Here is a 16,115-nt window from a genome sequence, read left to right on the forward strand (position 1 = left end):
GGACCTCTGGCCTCATCTCTGTCCCCCAGGGTTTTTATTCTTATTGCAAAGAAAAAGATAAGGAAGTCATTTGTGTTAGTTATTTGGACTAATAATCTGTTGAAAAATTTCTTATTTCTCATTTTTTTATTTTTGATGCAGAATCTCGCTCTGTCGCCCAGGCTCCAGCCTCCAGTAGCTGGGATTTTAGGTGCTCACCACCATGCCCAGCTAATGTTTGTATTTTTATTAGGGATAGGGTTTCACCATGTTGGCCAGGCTGTCTCAAACTCCTGATCAGGTGATTCTGCCGCCTTGGGCTCCCAAAGTGCTGGGATTACAGGCATGAACCACCACACCCACCCCAAAATTTTTTCAATCATAAATGGTTGTGAAAAATTTCAGACAATTTAGCATTATATTACACTTACATCTTCTAGCTCTATAATCTCTTATCCCTTTTTCCTTTTTTCCTCCTCTCCCCATTTGCATTGCATTTTAAACAAAATACACTTATTTCCTGTATCTTCCATGGGTTTGTTATAGGAAAGGGGTCCCCATCCAGATCCCAAGAGAGGGTTCTTGGATCTCGCGCAAGAAAGAATTCTCGGCGCGTCCGTAAAGTGAAAGCAAGTTTATTAAGAAAGTAGAGGAATAAAAGAATGGCTACTCCATAGACAGAGTAGCCCCAAGGGCTGCTGGTTGCCCATTTTTATGGTTATTTCTTTATGATATGCTAAACAAGAGGTGGATTATTCATGCCTCCCCTTTTTAGACCATCTAGGGTAACTTCCTGACGTTGTTATGGCATCTGTAAACTGTCATGGCCCTGGTGGGAGTGTAGCAGTGAGGACGACCAGAGGTCACTCTTCTCACCATCTTGGTTTTGGTGGGTTTTAGCCAGCTTCTTTACTGCAGCCCATTTTATCAGCAAGGTCTTTATGACCTGTATCTTGGGCCGATCTCCTATCTCATCCTGTGACTTACAATGCCTTAATTGTCTAGGAATGCAGCCCAGTTCGTCTTGGCCTCATTTTACCAAGCCCCTAGGTAGGGTGGGGTTGCTCTGGTTCAAATGCCTCTGACAGATTGGCTGAGCACCTCCCTCAAAACCCATGGCTTCCCAGAACACAGTGTGGAGTCCTCTGTCCTGCCTGAATAATACTAAAAGCATGGGCGTGTAATACACAGAATACTAAAAGGAGGTGGCTTCCCTTCTACTTTGATTGTCCTCCTCTGTCAGCTTTTCTTTGCTAATGTCCAAAATTGTATCTACAGTTCGTCTAACTTTTTGATTTTGTATATTTTTAGGAGAAAGTAGATCAGAGTTTTTTGCACTAGCAACACAACTTCCCAATTTTAACATGTTTATTCACTCAATAACTATTTCAGGTGCTAGTTTTACTGTGTTCTAGTTAGCATTGAACAGTGAACAGAAACAACAACAAATGGTCTTTGCCTTCATGTAACTTCGTTTCCTGGAAATGACAGTGCAGTAGGAGCCACATGGGGAAAGCACTGGGGTTCAGGAGGGATCTGGGAGAAGCCATGCCCAGGGTGAGTTAGTCTGAGGAGGTGAAGGAAGGGCTGAGGCGGTAGCACTTGTGAAGGCCCCGAGATGAGAGGACTGGGTGCAATTGGGTGATTCCGTGCAGTCCAGACTGATTGGAGTTGGGTGTGAGGTGAAATTTGAAGAGTGTGCCTGAGCCATACCTTTTAGTTGAGCTGGGTAGTACTGTGTTATGTTTCTTGAACCTAACTTGATTATAAAACTCTACTGGGCCCGGGCGTGGTGGCTCACACTTGTAATCCCAGCACTTTGGGAGGCTGAGGTGGGCGCGATTGCTTGAGGTCAGGAGTTTGAGACCAGCCTGACCAACATGGTGAAACCCCGTCTCTACTAAAAATACAAAATTAGTCAGGCGTGGTGGCACACGCCTGTAGTCCCAGCTACTCGGGAGGCTGAGGCAGGAGAATCGCTTGAACCTGGGAGGCAGAGGTTGCAGTGAGCCGAGATCGTGCCACTGCACTCCAGCCTGGGTGACAGAGCGAGACTCTATCTCAAAACAAAAACAAAACCCAAAAACACTCTATTGGGGCACTTGTTAAAAATGAAGATTCCAGGCCAGGCGTGGTGGCTCATGCCTATAATCTCAGCACTTTGGAAGGGCAAGGGAGGCAAATCCATTGAGCTCAGGAGTTCAAGACCAGCCTGGGCAACATAGTGAAACCCCATTTCTGTAAAAAATACTAAAAATTAGCTGGGTGTGGTGGCACACACCTGTGGTCCCAGCTGCTCTGGAGGCTGAGGTGAATCACCTGAGCCCGAGAGGTCAAGGCTACAGTGAACTGAGATTGCACCACTGCACTCCAGCTTGGGCAACATAGTGAGACCCTGTCTAAAAAAAAAAAAATAGTGTCCCAGGGTTTCTCACTGGAGATTTTGTTTCAGGAAGTTGATCTGCAGTGGGACCTGGAATTTTATACGTTGAGAATAGTGCCAGGCAATGCTTATGATCAGATGATACTAATTAACCCCTGGAATCATATGATCTTCACTATGATTGGAGTTAGCAGATTTAGCTTCATATCCTGCCTTCTCCTATCAACACACACACATACACATATACACACACACATACGCACAGGCTTTCTAAATTGGCTGTTACTTATCTCACTTTTATTATTTATGTCTTTTTACTCATAAAAAGACTTTGGGCTGGGTGTGGTGGCTCACGCCTGTAATCCCAGCACTTTGGGAGGCCGAGGTGGGTGGATCATGAGGTTAGGAGATCGAGACCATCCTGGCTAACATGGTGAAACCCTGTGTCTACTAAAAATACAAAAAATTAGCTGGGCGTGGTGGTGGGTGCCTGTTGTCCCAGCTACTCGGGAGGCTGAGGCAGGAGAATGGCGTGAACCCAGGAGGCAGAGCTTGCAGTGAGCCGAGATCATGCTACTGCACTCCAGCCTGGGTGACAGAGCGAGACTCCGTCCAAACAAACAAACAAACACAGAGACTTTGAAGTTGATCTGGCTTCTACATTTGTCATTTTTCTAAAACTCTTCCCTTGTCTGGAAATCAAAGGTGTTTGCAGTGCACTAAAAGCTCATCTGAGGTTGCATTTTACTTCAACATGTTAACAGAGTAGAACTGTATCCTTTTTCATGAAAGCACGATTACACGAAATATAGGAAGCTGTCAGTGGGAATCAGCTTTGGGCCAATATCTCAAATAAGAAATATTTAGAAGTAGTTGTGGAGTTTTGCAAGGAGTAGTTGCCAGGCATGGTGGGCTTGTGCCTGTAATCCCAGCTACTCAGGATGCTGAAGTGGGAGGGTCACTTGAGCTCAGGAGTTTGAGACCAGCCTGGGCAAAAAATAAATAAATAAAATAAAATATCCTTTGAGGCAATGGATGAGGACTTTCCTTCTAAGAAACCAGGAAAGATGATTGCTTCAGAAAAAGGCAGACACATGGGAGGTTTTAGAATCTGATTAGTAGAATGTTGGCACAATATGATTTTAATAAGATTCTAAGGCTATTATTTGCATCTAACTCTTTACAAATTATTTTGGGATTCGGAGTGTTACTAGATTTCCAAAATGCTGTTGTGGCACGGCTCCCTAGAGTTTCTGAATTGTGTGCCATCCTACTAATCTCTACCCTTTTTCCACTGGGCTTTAGGGTGATGCATGTTCATAAGGAACAATGGCAAAGGAAAGCAGAGTGACCCTTGATTCTTGACTGTACCTGAAACTTCAGCGTAGAGATCTCTGGCAAACTTGGCTGGAGCATATGGAGCTTATCATTTTCCGAAAGTATTATAGTTATCTTTGGACTTTTGTGATGCTTGCTGTATTCCATCTTTTGCGGTACCCAAATCTCGGCTCACTACAAGCTCCGCCTCCCGGGTTCATGCCCTTCTCCTGCCTCAGCCTCCCAAGTGGCTGGGACTACAGGTGCCTGCCACCTCGCCTGGCTAATTTTTTGTATTGTTAGTAGAGATGGGGTTTCATCATGTTAGCTAGGATGGTCTTGATCTCCTGACCTTGTGATCCACCCGCCGCAGCCTCCCACAGTGCTGGGATTACAGGCGTGAGCCACCGCGCCCGGCCAAAAAAAGGCTGGTTTTAAATTGCTGGGCTCAACTCATCCTCCTGCCTCAGCCCCCCAAAGTACTGAGATTACAGGTGTGAGCTACTGCACCTAGACTTTGAATTATATTTTAATAAAGCTTTTATATTTAAAAAGAGAAAGTGGGACTGAATAATATATATATAGAGAGGGATAAATATTTTGTGAGAACCAGGTATCACCTGAGGAAATAATTTTAATCATGACATCAAGAGGAAGGTTGATTGAAATGAGACTAAGATAAACCTTCACTTTTTGGTCAGTATACAACAACCAAAAACCTGGAAAAATCCTTCCTTTAACCACCTCCCCCCCGCCCCCGCCCCCATACCATGTAATGAAGACAAATGAGAGATACCTATAAATACTGGTACAAGATGATTTGTGCCAGTTCTCTGTCCCCTTATTGAGTCGAAACTTGCTGCCAGATTTTATAAAGGCAGGATAGGTGAAATAAATCTCACATTGGGGGACAACCCTACCTAAAGTGGCCTTAAAATTCAAGGAGACTTCATTTGCAGCAATTGAGAACAAAATGTGATTTATAGACTCATATATAATTTTAGGCTTTGTTCTAGTTACTCTGGCCATATATTGCTTACCCCTCAAACAGTCATTTATTTTATTTATGCATTTTTTGGGTCTAGACTCAGAACAGCGTTCAGTGCTGATGTCTTGACTTTGCTTCATGATGCCTGAGGTCTCAGCAGAAGACTCAAAGGCTCAGGGCTTGAATCATTTGAAGGCTCGCTCACCTGCGCATTTGGCAGTAGATGCTGGTTTGGTTGGTGGACTCAGTTCTTCTTTGTACGATCCTCTCACTGTGGCCTCTCCACATCAGTCTGGGCTTCTCACGGTATGGCATCTGGGCTCCCAGCACAAGCATCCCGGAAGAGCAAGAGCAGAGCAAGCTATGCTGTCTGTTATCATCTATCTCCAGAAGTCCCGCACTGTACTTCTGCCATATTCTGTGCAGCGAGGCAGTCACAGTGTCCTGGTCAGATTCACATGGAAGGAAAGAATCTCTAGACCTTGATGGAGAGGGACAACGTACTAGAAGCACATAAAATACTGTTCTGGAAATATTGTTTTGGCTTTTTTTTTTTTTTTTGGAAAATACAGGCTGCCACAGACCTGGAAGGGGACCTTTCAGGCAGCCAGTCCGTTCCCTCATTTCCGAAATGAGGACACTTATGTGCAGAGGCATGCCGCATGGTCACAGTCACGGGGCATGGCCACAGTCGTTTTCTGTGGTTGGTCAGGCTGGGACAGGAATGCAGCTTTTCTGACTCTAGGCTTGGGTCTTTCTCATGATGCCACCCTACTCCCCTTTCCTAATCATATAGTTCACTCACTCACCTCATAAGTGTTCCTTCCTCCCCCTGGAGTTTTCTCCGATGAGCAGACAGGATATCAGGAGCAAGACTAGCAGAGTTCCTGCACGTACTGGCGATGCACGTGTTTCCTATCCTTTTCTCCCTCCGTTGTTGTTTTAATTGACCCTCCGTTTTTAAACAGAAGAAGTCCTAGCTGACTGGTATACTATGGCAATACAGTAGAATGGAGTCACTTCCTAGCGTTTGGAAACTAAATGGTAAATCTAGTTGAGCATTTCTGTTTGCCTTTTTTCAGGTGCTCAGAATTTTGATGTCATACGACTATCAACTTACAGAACAGCCTGCAAATTACGATTTGTACAAAAACGATGCAACCGTGAGTCATTTCTACTCATTTCTGTGATAGCTGGATAGAGTTCTCAATATTAGAAAAGACTTTAACATCTTTTAGTTGTATTGTAATGTTAATTGAATTATTTTTGTCTTAAGTATTTATTAGTATGTAAGCTTTGTAATGGAAGAACTTGTCATTTTACTCCTTTGTCCTTCAAAATGTTTAACAAACTCAGTCATGTAACTAGTTTTGAGGCTGTTGTAGTATTAATGTTCTTTAAATGGGAGAATTGATTTCTCTGTCACTTTTCTTAAGGAAATGCTTTATGCAAAATTAATACAATTTATCAGCTGCTGGAGGAAAAGAAAAACAATGTTTTTGATAAAGGTATAATTGGAATTGATTTTCTTGATTAAGCTTAATGTAACATGAATCAACCTTTTCTATAAATAATTGCTACTATGTGGATTATAAAATAAAGTGTGTGTGTCTGTATATATGTATATGTATATCTGTGTGTATATATACTTAATCTTCTCTTTATTTCCACGAAGATGAACTAGCTCATGACAGAATTATTGTACTTTTCTCGTGTTTGTGTGTATCAGTGGAAAAAGTGTTTTATACAATGGAAAGAACATTAACCTTAGAACTGAAAAACCTTGGTTTTAGTTTTTATTTATTTATTTATTTTTAATTATACTTTAAGTTCTAGGGTACATGTGCACAACGTGCAGGTTTGTTACATATGTATACATGTGCCATGTTGGTGTGCTGCACCCATTAACTCGTCATTTACATTAGGTATATCTCCTAATGTTATCCCTCCCCCCTCCCCCCATCCCATGACAGGCCCCGGTGTGCGATATTCCCCTTCCTGTTTCCAAGTGTTCTCATTGTTCAATTCCCACCTATGAGTGAGAACATGTGGTGTTTGCTTTTCTGTCCTTGGGATAGTTTGCTGAGAATGATGGTTTCCAGCTTCATCCATGCCCCTACGAAGGATATGAACTCATCCTTTTTTATGGCTGCATAGTATTTTTGGCTGCATAGTATTTTATGGCTGCATGGTGTATATGTGCCACATTTTCTTAATCCAGTCTATCATTGATGGGCATTTGGGTTGGTTCCAAGTCTTTGCTATTGTGAATAGTGCTGCATTAAACATACGTGTGCATGTGTCTTTATAGCAGCATGATTTATAATCCTTTGGGTATATACCCAGTAATGGGATTGTTGGGTCAAATGGTATTTCTAGTTCTAGATCCTTGAGGAATCGCCACACTGTCTTCCGCAATGGTTGAACTAGTTTACAGTCCCACCAACAGTGTAAAAGTGTTCCTATTTCTCCACATCCTCTCCAGCACCTGTTGTTTCCGACTTTTTAATGATTGCCGTTCTAACTGGCATGAGATGGTATCTCACTGTGGTTTTGATTTGCATTTCTCTGATGGCCAGTGATGGTGAGCATTTTTTCATGTGTCTGTTGGGTGCATAAATGTCTTCTTTTGAGAAGTGTCTGTTCATATCCTTCGCCCACTTTTTGATGGGGTTGTTTGATTTTTTCTTGTAAATTTGTTTAAGTTCTTTGTAGATTCTGGATATTAGCCCTTTGTCAGATGAGTAGGTTGCAGAAATTTTCTCCCATTCTGTAGGTTGCCTGTTCACTCTGGTGGTAGTTTCTTTTGCTGTGCAGAAGCTCTTTAGTTTAATAAGATCCCATTTGTCAATTGTGGCTTTTGTTGCCATTGCTTTTGGTGTTTCAGACATGAAGTCCTTGCCCATGCCTATGTCCTGAATGGTATTGCCTAGGTTTTCTTCTAGGGTTTTTATGGTTTTAGGTCTAACATTTAAGTCTTTAATCCATCTTGAATTAATTTTTGTATAAGGTGTAAGGAAGGGATCCAGTTTCAGCTTTCTACATATGGCTAACCAGTTTCCCAGCACCATTTATTAAATAGGGATCCTTTCCCCATTTCTTGTTTTTGTCAGGTTTGTCAAAGATCAGATGGTTGTAGATGTGTGGTATTATTTCTGAGGGCTCTGTTAGACCTGGTTTTGCCATTTATTATAAACAAATAATCTTGGGCAAATTACGTTACCTCTGATAAATTCTACCGTACTTTAAGTCTAACTCACAATTCTTAACTTAAAATTCTCTCCAAAGAGTTTATCATGCCATCCTAGATCAAAGTGACGTTTCTTTCTCCAGTGGTTTCTCAAAGCATTATTTTTTAAATTATGGGTTGTTACCCATTAATGCTTCATGAAATCATTTTGATGGGCTGTAGCCAGAATTAAAAACATATAATAGGAAAAAAAAGGAAGAAAAATAAAATATTAGAATGCAGCTTATGTGGTAAGGCTAAATGTGTTCTGATATCTAGATGTATCTGTGTGTTTGTGTGTGTATGTGATGATTGAAATATATTTCTGTGATGATTTAAATATATTTATGTATCTAGATGCATGTATGTGTTTGTGTGTATATGTGTGTATGTGATGATTTAAATATATCTCTGTGCTCGTGGTCAAAAAGTTCGAAAACCACTGCCTTAGAGCAACTCTTGTTTTTATAATTCCTCCCATAATTATTCTTGGGAAACAGTAGTCTACGTGTGGAGTGTTGAGAGCTTGACTAGGCTAGTGGCATTAGTAATATAAAGTAAAAGAAGCATTGTTCTAAAGGTTTTATTTTGTTACCTTTCACGTAGGATTCTAGAGTTGATCTGAACAAAATTTTGAGAATGTACAGGATAAGTAGTAGTCAGTTTTCAAGTTTTTCCATATGTATGTTCAGTTGTTCCTTTACTTTTTGTTGAAAGGGTCAATAAACAGTCAATAAACAGAAGAAAATAAACAATTTTCTTCACTGCTGAAGAGTCTTCTCATGCTCATTCATTGAATATGAATATATTCATGAATCTGTACAAGTTTTTCCATATGTATTTTCAATTGTTCCTTCACTTTTTATTGAAAGGGTCACTAAACAGTCAATAAACAGAAGAAAATAATTTTCTTTACTGCTAAAGAGTCTTCCCATATTCATTCATTGAATATGAACATATTCATGAATCTGTACAAGAATGTTCATGGCAGTGTCCATATATGAGAAGGTCTGCTTTTTGACCCTCTTGTGTTCCCCTGGTCTGTTTTTCTGTCCTTCTACCAATACCAGACTGTTCTAATACCACACTTTCTTGTAGCAGTAAACATTATTAGAATTTAGTAAATCTAGATGTCAGGCAAGGCAAGTCTTCTTACTTTGCTCTGTTTTTAAGATTCTCTGGGACAGTCTTGTCTTTTTAACATTTATTTTCATATAAACTTTAGAATCTGCTTGCCAATTTCTACTAAAACCAACAAAATAAAACAACTCTCCTGTGTTTTTTTTTATTCATTTCTTTTTTCAAATATAATTTACACACAGTAAAATTCCCCTTTTACTGTACAGTCCTGCAGAGATTTTGATTGGGATTCTATTGAATCTGTAAATCAAGTTGGGGAGAATTGACGTATTGCCAATGCTGTGATTTCCTCCTGTGAACGTGGTATATGTTCATCCCTGGAACTATTTAGGTCTTTAATTTCTTTGTAGAGATGTTGCACATCCTTCATTGGATTTGTTTTTTATTTTTTAAATTTTTATTTATTTATTTTTTGAATCAGAGCCGCTCTATCGCTCAGGCTGGAGTGCAGTGGCGCGATCTTGGCTCATTGCAACCTCCGCCTCCTAGGTTCAAGAGATTCTCCTGCCCCAGCTTCCCCAGTAGCTGGAACTACAGGCGCCCGCCACCATACCCAGCTAATTTTTGTATTTTTAGTAGAGACAATTTCACCATGTTGTCCAGGCTGGTCTCAAACTCCTGTCCTCAAATGATCCACCTGTCTTGGCCTCCCAAAGTGCTGGGATTACAGATGTGAGCCACCACTCCCAGAGTCTTCATTGGATTTATTCCTAGGTCTTCAGTGACATGATACTATTATTTTAAAATTTCGTCGTTATGTTACTGATGTATAGAAATACAGTGATCTTGATCTTGATCTTATGTCTAGCAATTGTTCTCGACTCATATTAATTTATCTGTAGAATCTTTGATTTCTATGTACGTGGTTTTGTTATTTCTGAATAATGACAGTTTCAGTTACTCATTTCCAATACACTGATTATTTCTTTATCTGAATATTTATATTGGTTTGGCCTCAAGTACAATAGAAATGATGATAGTGAGCATTTTTTATCTCATTCCCATTATCAGAGCAAAACGTTTCATTTTACTATTAAGTAATATATTTGTGGTAAGTCCTTTGTAGATAACATTTGTCTTAGTCTGTTTTCTGTTGCTTATAATAGAGTACCTGAAACTGGGTGATTTATAAAGAAAGGAATTTATTTTGTACAGATATGGAGGCTGGGAAGTCTAAGATTGAGGGGCCATGTATGTTGAAAACCATCTTGCTGCTGGGGACTCTCTGCAGAGTCTGGAGGCCATGCACACCATCCCATGGTGAGGAGGCTGAGTGTGCTAGTGCAGGTCTCTCTTCCTCTTTTTATAAAGCCACCAGTCCTACTCCCATGATAACTCATTGATTAACTAGTCCATTAATCCATGGGTGGATGAAGACAGACTCAATCATCTCTTAAAGCCCACCTCTCAGTACTGCCACACTGGGGATTAGATTACATTTCAACATCATTTTTGCAGAGGAGAAATATTCAAACCATGACAACCTTAATCAGATTAAGAAAGTTACCTGATAGTGTATTTCTTCATTTCTAAAAATAAGATTTCCTTTAAAAGTTGTCTTTTGATTATGATTTCTGACTTAATTTCATTTTGATCAGAGAGCATGGTTCATATGATTTTAATCCTTTAACATTTATTGAGATTTGCTTTATGGCTCAGGATATGGTCAATTTTTTTTTTTTTTTTTTTTTTTTTTTTTTTTTTTTGAGACAGAGTTGCATTCTGTGGCCCAGGCTGGAGTGCAGGGCCGAGATCACAGCTCACTGCACTTCGCCTCCCAGGTTCAAGCGATTCTCTGTCTCAGCCTCCCGAGTAGCTGGGATTACAGGCATGAGCCATCACACCTGGCTAATTTTTGTATTTTTGGTAGAGATAGGGTTTCACCATGTTGGCCAGGCTGGTCTTGAACTCCTGACCTCAAGTGGTCCGCCCCCCTCGGCCTCCCAAAGTGCTGGGATTACAGGCTTGAGCCACTGTGCCTGGCCAAGGATGTGGTCAATTTTTATATGTATCTTTGCGTACTTGACAATAAAGCATATTCTCTCATCAGTGGAGGCTGTACTTTATATAGTGCTCATTATGCCTACTTTTTTAGTTGTGAAGTTTAATTGTATCTGTACTTTTTGAGTGTGTATTTGCACTATCACTTACTAAGAGAGGTGAGTTAATATCCCCCACTAAGCTTCTGAATTCCTTTGTGTCCCTTTGAGGTTATGTTTATTTTTGTTTTATATGTTTTGAGACTATTCTATTAGATGTAAATAAATGTAAAGTTCCTATATTTTCTTTCTTTCTTTCTTTTTTTTTTTTTTTGACCACAGGGTCTCACTTTGTCACTCAGCTTGAAGTGCAGTGACATAATCATAGCTAAATACAGCCTTGAACTCCTGGGCTTAGGCAATCCTCCTGCTGTAGCCTACCCAGTAGCTAAGACTACAGGCATGTGTCACTATGCCTAGCTAATTAAAAAAAATTTTTTTGTGGAGATGGGATTCCACTATGTTCTCCAGGCTGGTCATGAACTCCTGGCTTCAAGCTAAGCCAGGAGTGGGATTACAGACATGAGCTGCTGCACCAGACCTCTAATATCTTTCTTATGAATTAAAACTTTTATCATTATTCAGTGACCCTCTTTAACAATATGTTTTGTCCCACCATTTAAAAAATACATAAAATTCATATACTATAAAATTCACCCTTTTAGAGTGTACAGTCTTTTCACTGATTTTTAGTATATCCACAAAGATGTACAACCATCATCATTATCTAATTCTAGAACATTTTCATCACCCCAGAAACAAACCACATACCCATTAACAGTCACTCCACATTCCCTTAATCTCCCAGCTGTGGCAACTAGTAATATACTTTTTTTTTTAATGGATTTGCCTATGTGGACATTTCATATAAATAGAATCTTATAATATGTGGTCTTAACTGTCTGGTATCTTTTACTTAGAATAATGTTTTAAGGGTTTATCCATACTACGGATTGCATCAGTACTTCATCCCGTTTTTGTTTGTTTTTTTTTTTTTTTTTGAGATGGAGCTTCACTCTTGTTGCCCAGGCTGGAGTGCAGTGGCGTAATCTTGGCTCACTGCAAGCCCCGCCTCCCAGGTTTAAGCGATTTTCCTGCCTCAGCCTCCTGAGTAGCTGGGATTACAGGCGTGCACCACCACGCGTGGCTAATTTTGTGTTTTTAATAGAGATGGGGTTTCTCCATGTTGGCCAGGCTGGTCTCGAACTCCCAACCTCAAGTGATCCACCCGCCTCGGCCTCCCAAAGTGCTGGGATTACAGGCGTGAGCTACTGTGCCTGGCCACTTCATCCCTTTTTTTGGTCAAATAATATTCCATTGTATGCATATGCCACATTTTATTTATCCATGTATCTATTGATGGACATTTGGGTTGTTTTCACTTTTGGCTATTATGAATAATGCACCTATGAACATTTGTACGAGATTTTGTGTAGACATATGTTTTCAATTCTGTAGGAGCAGAATTGCTGGGTCATATGGGAACTGTGTGTAACTTCTTAAGGAACTCCTAAATTGTTTTCCAAAGCAGCTGCATGATTTTACATTTGCACCAGCAGTTTATGAGAATTTCAACTTCTTTACATCCTTGCTGACACTTGTTTTCCATTTAAATAAAAAGTCTAGCTATTCTAGCTGGTGTGAAGTGGTATGTTATCGTAGTTTTCTTTTGCATTTCCCTAATGACTAATGATGTTGAGCATCTTTTCATGTGCTTGTTGGCCATTTGTATATCTTCTTTGGATAAATGTCTATTTAAATTATTTGCTCATTTTTAAATTGGGTTGTCTTTTTTTAATTGTTGAATCGTAAGAGTTTTTATATGTCTGGATCCTAGACCCTTAATGGATGCATGGTTTACAATTATTTTTTTCCATTCTTTGGGTTGCCTTTTCACTTTCTTGATAGTATCCTTTGAAACACAGACTTTTAAAATTTAAATAAAATGCAGTGTATCTCTTTTTTGCTGCCTGTACTTGAAGTGTCTTGTTCCTGATCATGAGGGGAGAGCTTTCAGTCTTCCCCGATTAAGTATGATGTTGGCATTGGAATTTCTTGTAGATGCCCTTTATCAGGTTGAGGAAGTTTTCTTCTGTTTTTAGTTTGTTGTGTTTTTATTATGAAAGAGTATTTAATTTTTCCCAATGCTACTTCTATGTCTGTTGAGTTGATCATTTGGTTTTCCAAGCTCCCCCCACCTTTTTTTCCTGTTACAAATAAAGTTACATCACCTTTGTTTTGGTTAGAAATTGTCATCCACTTATATTTAAACCTTTTTTATGTCCTTATGTTTTAGACATATCCCTTGCAAACAGCATATAATTTGATTATTTAAGAAATTGTGAATTTGTCAGTCTTTGTCTTGTAAGTGGTACATTAGTGTGTTTATACTCACTGCAGTTAACTGACATATTTGGGTCCGAACCAGCCATCTTTTCTGGTGTTATTTTTGCTGCTTGTTCTGTGTTTCTTGCCTTCTTTTGGATTGAATAGTTGTGTTTTCCTAATTTCAGTTCTTCCCCTAGTTTTTCAGCATTGGAAAGTATACTTTCAGATTTCCTTTACTTGAAAATGTCTTTATTGAACCTTTTTTCTTGAAAGTGTTTTTATACTAGGTGTAGAATTTTGTTGGTGGTTTTGATTTCTTTTCAACACATTAAGATTATTTTGCAGTCTTCTGCTTCCTTTGTTGCTTGAAGTCAGGCATCATTCTTAATTATTTTTCTTTCAAGGAAATGTCTCTTTTCTGTGTAGTTGAGTATTGTTTACTTTTCTTGTGCACTCAAGAAGTTTTTATGTTCCATCCAGGAATTTTTGTCGTTTTCAAGAGGAGTGTAGACCCAGCTACCGTGCCTACTTTATTACTGGAAATGGAATTTAAAAGAAAGTCAGCCTCTTAAATAATGGAGGAAATATGCAGTAGATAAATTTATTTTTGGCTGAGCTATGAGTTGTTCAGAGCTCTGAGTAGCCTCTAAAGCATATTAATACTTTACTTAATGCAGTTGTATTTGTCTCTCTCTTTAGGGTCATAGAATAAAGTTTCAGTTGTAAAATGTTGCTTTAGTTGCTCTGCTAAAGTAATACAGTAAAGTTGACTCAAGGTGATACAGCAAATTTTCAAAAATACTAGAAGTTCTTAGGAGTAGTTCTTGATATTTTTCTCAAATTATCCATTGTTAGGAATTGCATGGGTCACTATTTGCAGAGACGTGAAATACTAACTATTTAAATGTGAAGGCTGGAAGTAGTCCTTCCCATACCGCTGTGGTGGCTCCTTGATGTTGTCTGGGACTGATGTTCTTTATTTGACCACAGAATGTTTTCCTCATTGTTGGCTAAAGAGTTTCTTCTCTTTAAACTTAAGAACTAGTTGATAAATTTTAGATTCCTATTGTGAAGGGTAGTACCACACTTTAAAATTGTTGACAGTTTATTTTCTTTGTCTTTTAGTTCATCTTGTTGATATCTGGAACATGATTGAAGCCTTCCGAGACAATGGCCTTAATACACTGGACCATACCACCGAGATCAGTGTGTCCCGCCTCGAAACTGTCATCTCCTCCATCTACTATCAGTTGAACAAGCGCCTTCCTTCTACGCACCAAATTAGTGTGGAACAATCTATCAGCCTCCTCCTCAACTTTATGATTGCTGCATATGACAGGCTAGTACCTTACCTTACATGCTTACTTCATTTTAAGAACACCTCTCTCTGAATCATTCTTCTTCCATACTGCCTTGCTAAGGGCTGGCAACTTAGAATCATGATTAAAAGGGAAATTATTGGCTGGGCATGGTAGCTCACACCTGTAATCCCAGCACTTTGGGAGGCCAAGGAGGGCAGATCACAAGGTCAGGAGATGGAGACCATCCTGGCTAACACGGTGAAACGCCGTCTCTACTAAAAATACAAAAAATTAGCCGGGCGTGGTGGCGGGCACCTGTAGTCCCAGCTACTCAGGAGGCTGAGGCAGGAGAATTGCTTGAACCCGGGAGGCAGAGGTTGCAGTGAGCAGAGATTGCACCACTGCACTCCAGCCTGGGCGACAGAGTGAGACTTTGTCTTAAAAAAAAGGAAAATTATTCAATGTAAGCCCCTCTAGAAACTGATTCACAGTGACTTACTGTCCTAGAGTATGTCATATATTAAACTCTGGAATATTGTGGACAATCACAACATTTGAGATGTATTGTTTGGGAAAATTATAGATACCTTAATACAGCTGTTCTCTAGCTCATGAAAAACACTAAGTTTTGAATTTGATTATGGGGCTTTCTATTTGACTTCTAAGACTCCTCTTTCTTTTTTCTTCTGTGCCTAGTTTGTTCAGAAGGCTAATCTTTACTCTGTAACATCAAATATTGGACTATAGTAACTGATTTTCTCTCTCTTTTTTTTTTTTTGGAACTTTTTTTTTTTTTTATTATACTTTAGGGTTTTAGGGTACATGTGCACAATGTGCAGGTTTGTTACATATGTATCCATGTGCCATGTTGATTTCCTGCACCCATTAATTCGTCATTTAGCATTAGGTGTATCTCCTAATGCTGTCCCTCCCCCCTCCCCCCACCCCACAACAGTCCCCGGAGCGTGATGTTCCCCTTCCTGTGTCCATGAGTTCTCATTGTTCAATTCCCACCTATGAGTGAGAACATGCGGTGTTTGGTTTTTTGTCCTTGCGATAGTTTACTGAGAATGATGTTTTCCAGTTTCATCCATGTCCCTACAAAGGACACGAACTCATCATTTTTTATGGCTGCATAGTATTCCATGGTGTATATGTGCCACATTTTCTTAATCCAGTCTATCGTTGTTGGACCTTTGGGTTGGTTCCAACTCTTTGCTATTGTGAATAGTGCTGCAATAAACATACGTGTGCATGTGTCTTTATAGCAGCATGATTTATAGTCCTTTGGGTATATACCCAGTAATGGGATGGCTGGGTCAAATGGTATTTCTAGTTCTAGATCCCTGAGGAATCGCCACACTGACTTCCACAATGGTTGAACTAGTTTACAGTCCCACCAACAGTGTAA

At 39.7% G+C, this 16,115-nt stretch overlaps 1 protein-coding gene across 25 annotated transcripts in view; it reads left to right on the forward strand.

Moving 5' to 3' along the window:
- DTNB (dystrobrevin beta) overlaps positions 1–16,115 on the forward strand; it is a 306,511-nt gene that overhangs the window by 29,316 nt on the left and 261,080 nt on the right. For 23 of the 25 annotated variants that reach the window (XR_010117241.1, XR_010117242.1, XR_010117243.1 and 20 more), the window contains exons 3-4: positions 5,750–5,830; positions 14,529–14,742. Coding sequence is in view for 19 of the 25 variants with exons in the window: in XM_055253828.2 (XP_055109803.2) it covers positions 5,750–5,830; positions 14,529–14,742 (295 nt within the window). In the remaining 6 variants the exon portion in view is untranslated. Of the gene's footprint in view, positions 1–5,749; positions 5,831–14,528; positions 14,743–16,115 lie in introns of those variants that run through there. The other 2 variants (XM_063623925.1, XM_063623927.1) reach the window with 2 other exon arrangements.

The sequence above is a fragment of the Symphalangus syndactylus genome, chromosome 18 (genome assembly GCF_028878055.3).
Source record: "Symphalangus syndactylus isolate Jambi chromosome 18, NHGRI_mSymSyn1-v2.1_pri, whole genome shotgun sequence".
Lineage (NCBI taxonomy): Eukaryota > Metazoa > Chordata > Mammalia > Primates > Hylobatidae > Symphalangus > Symphalangus syndactylus.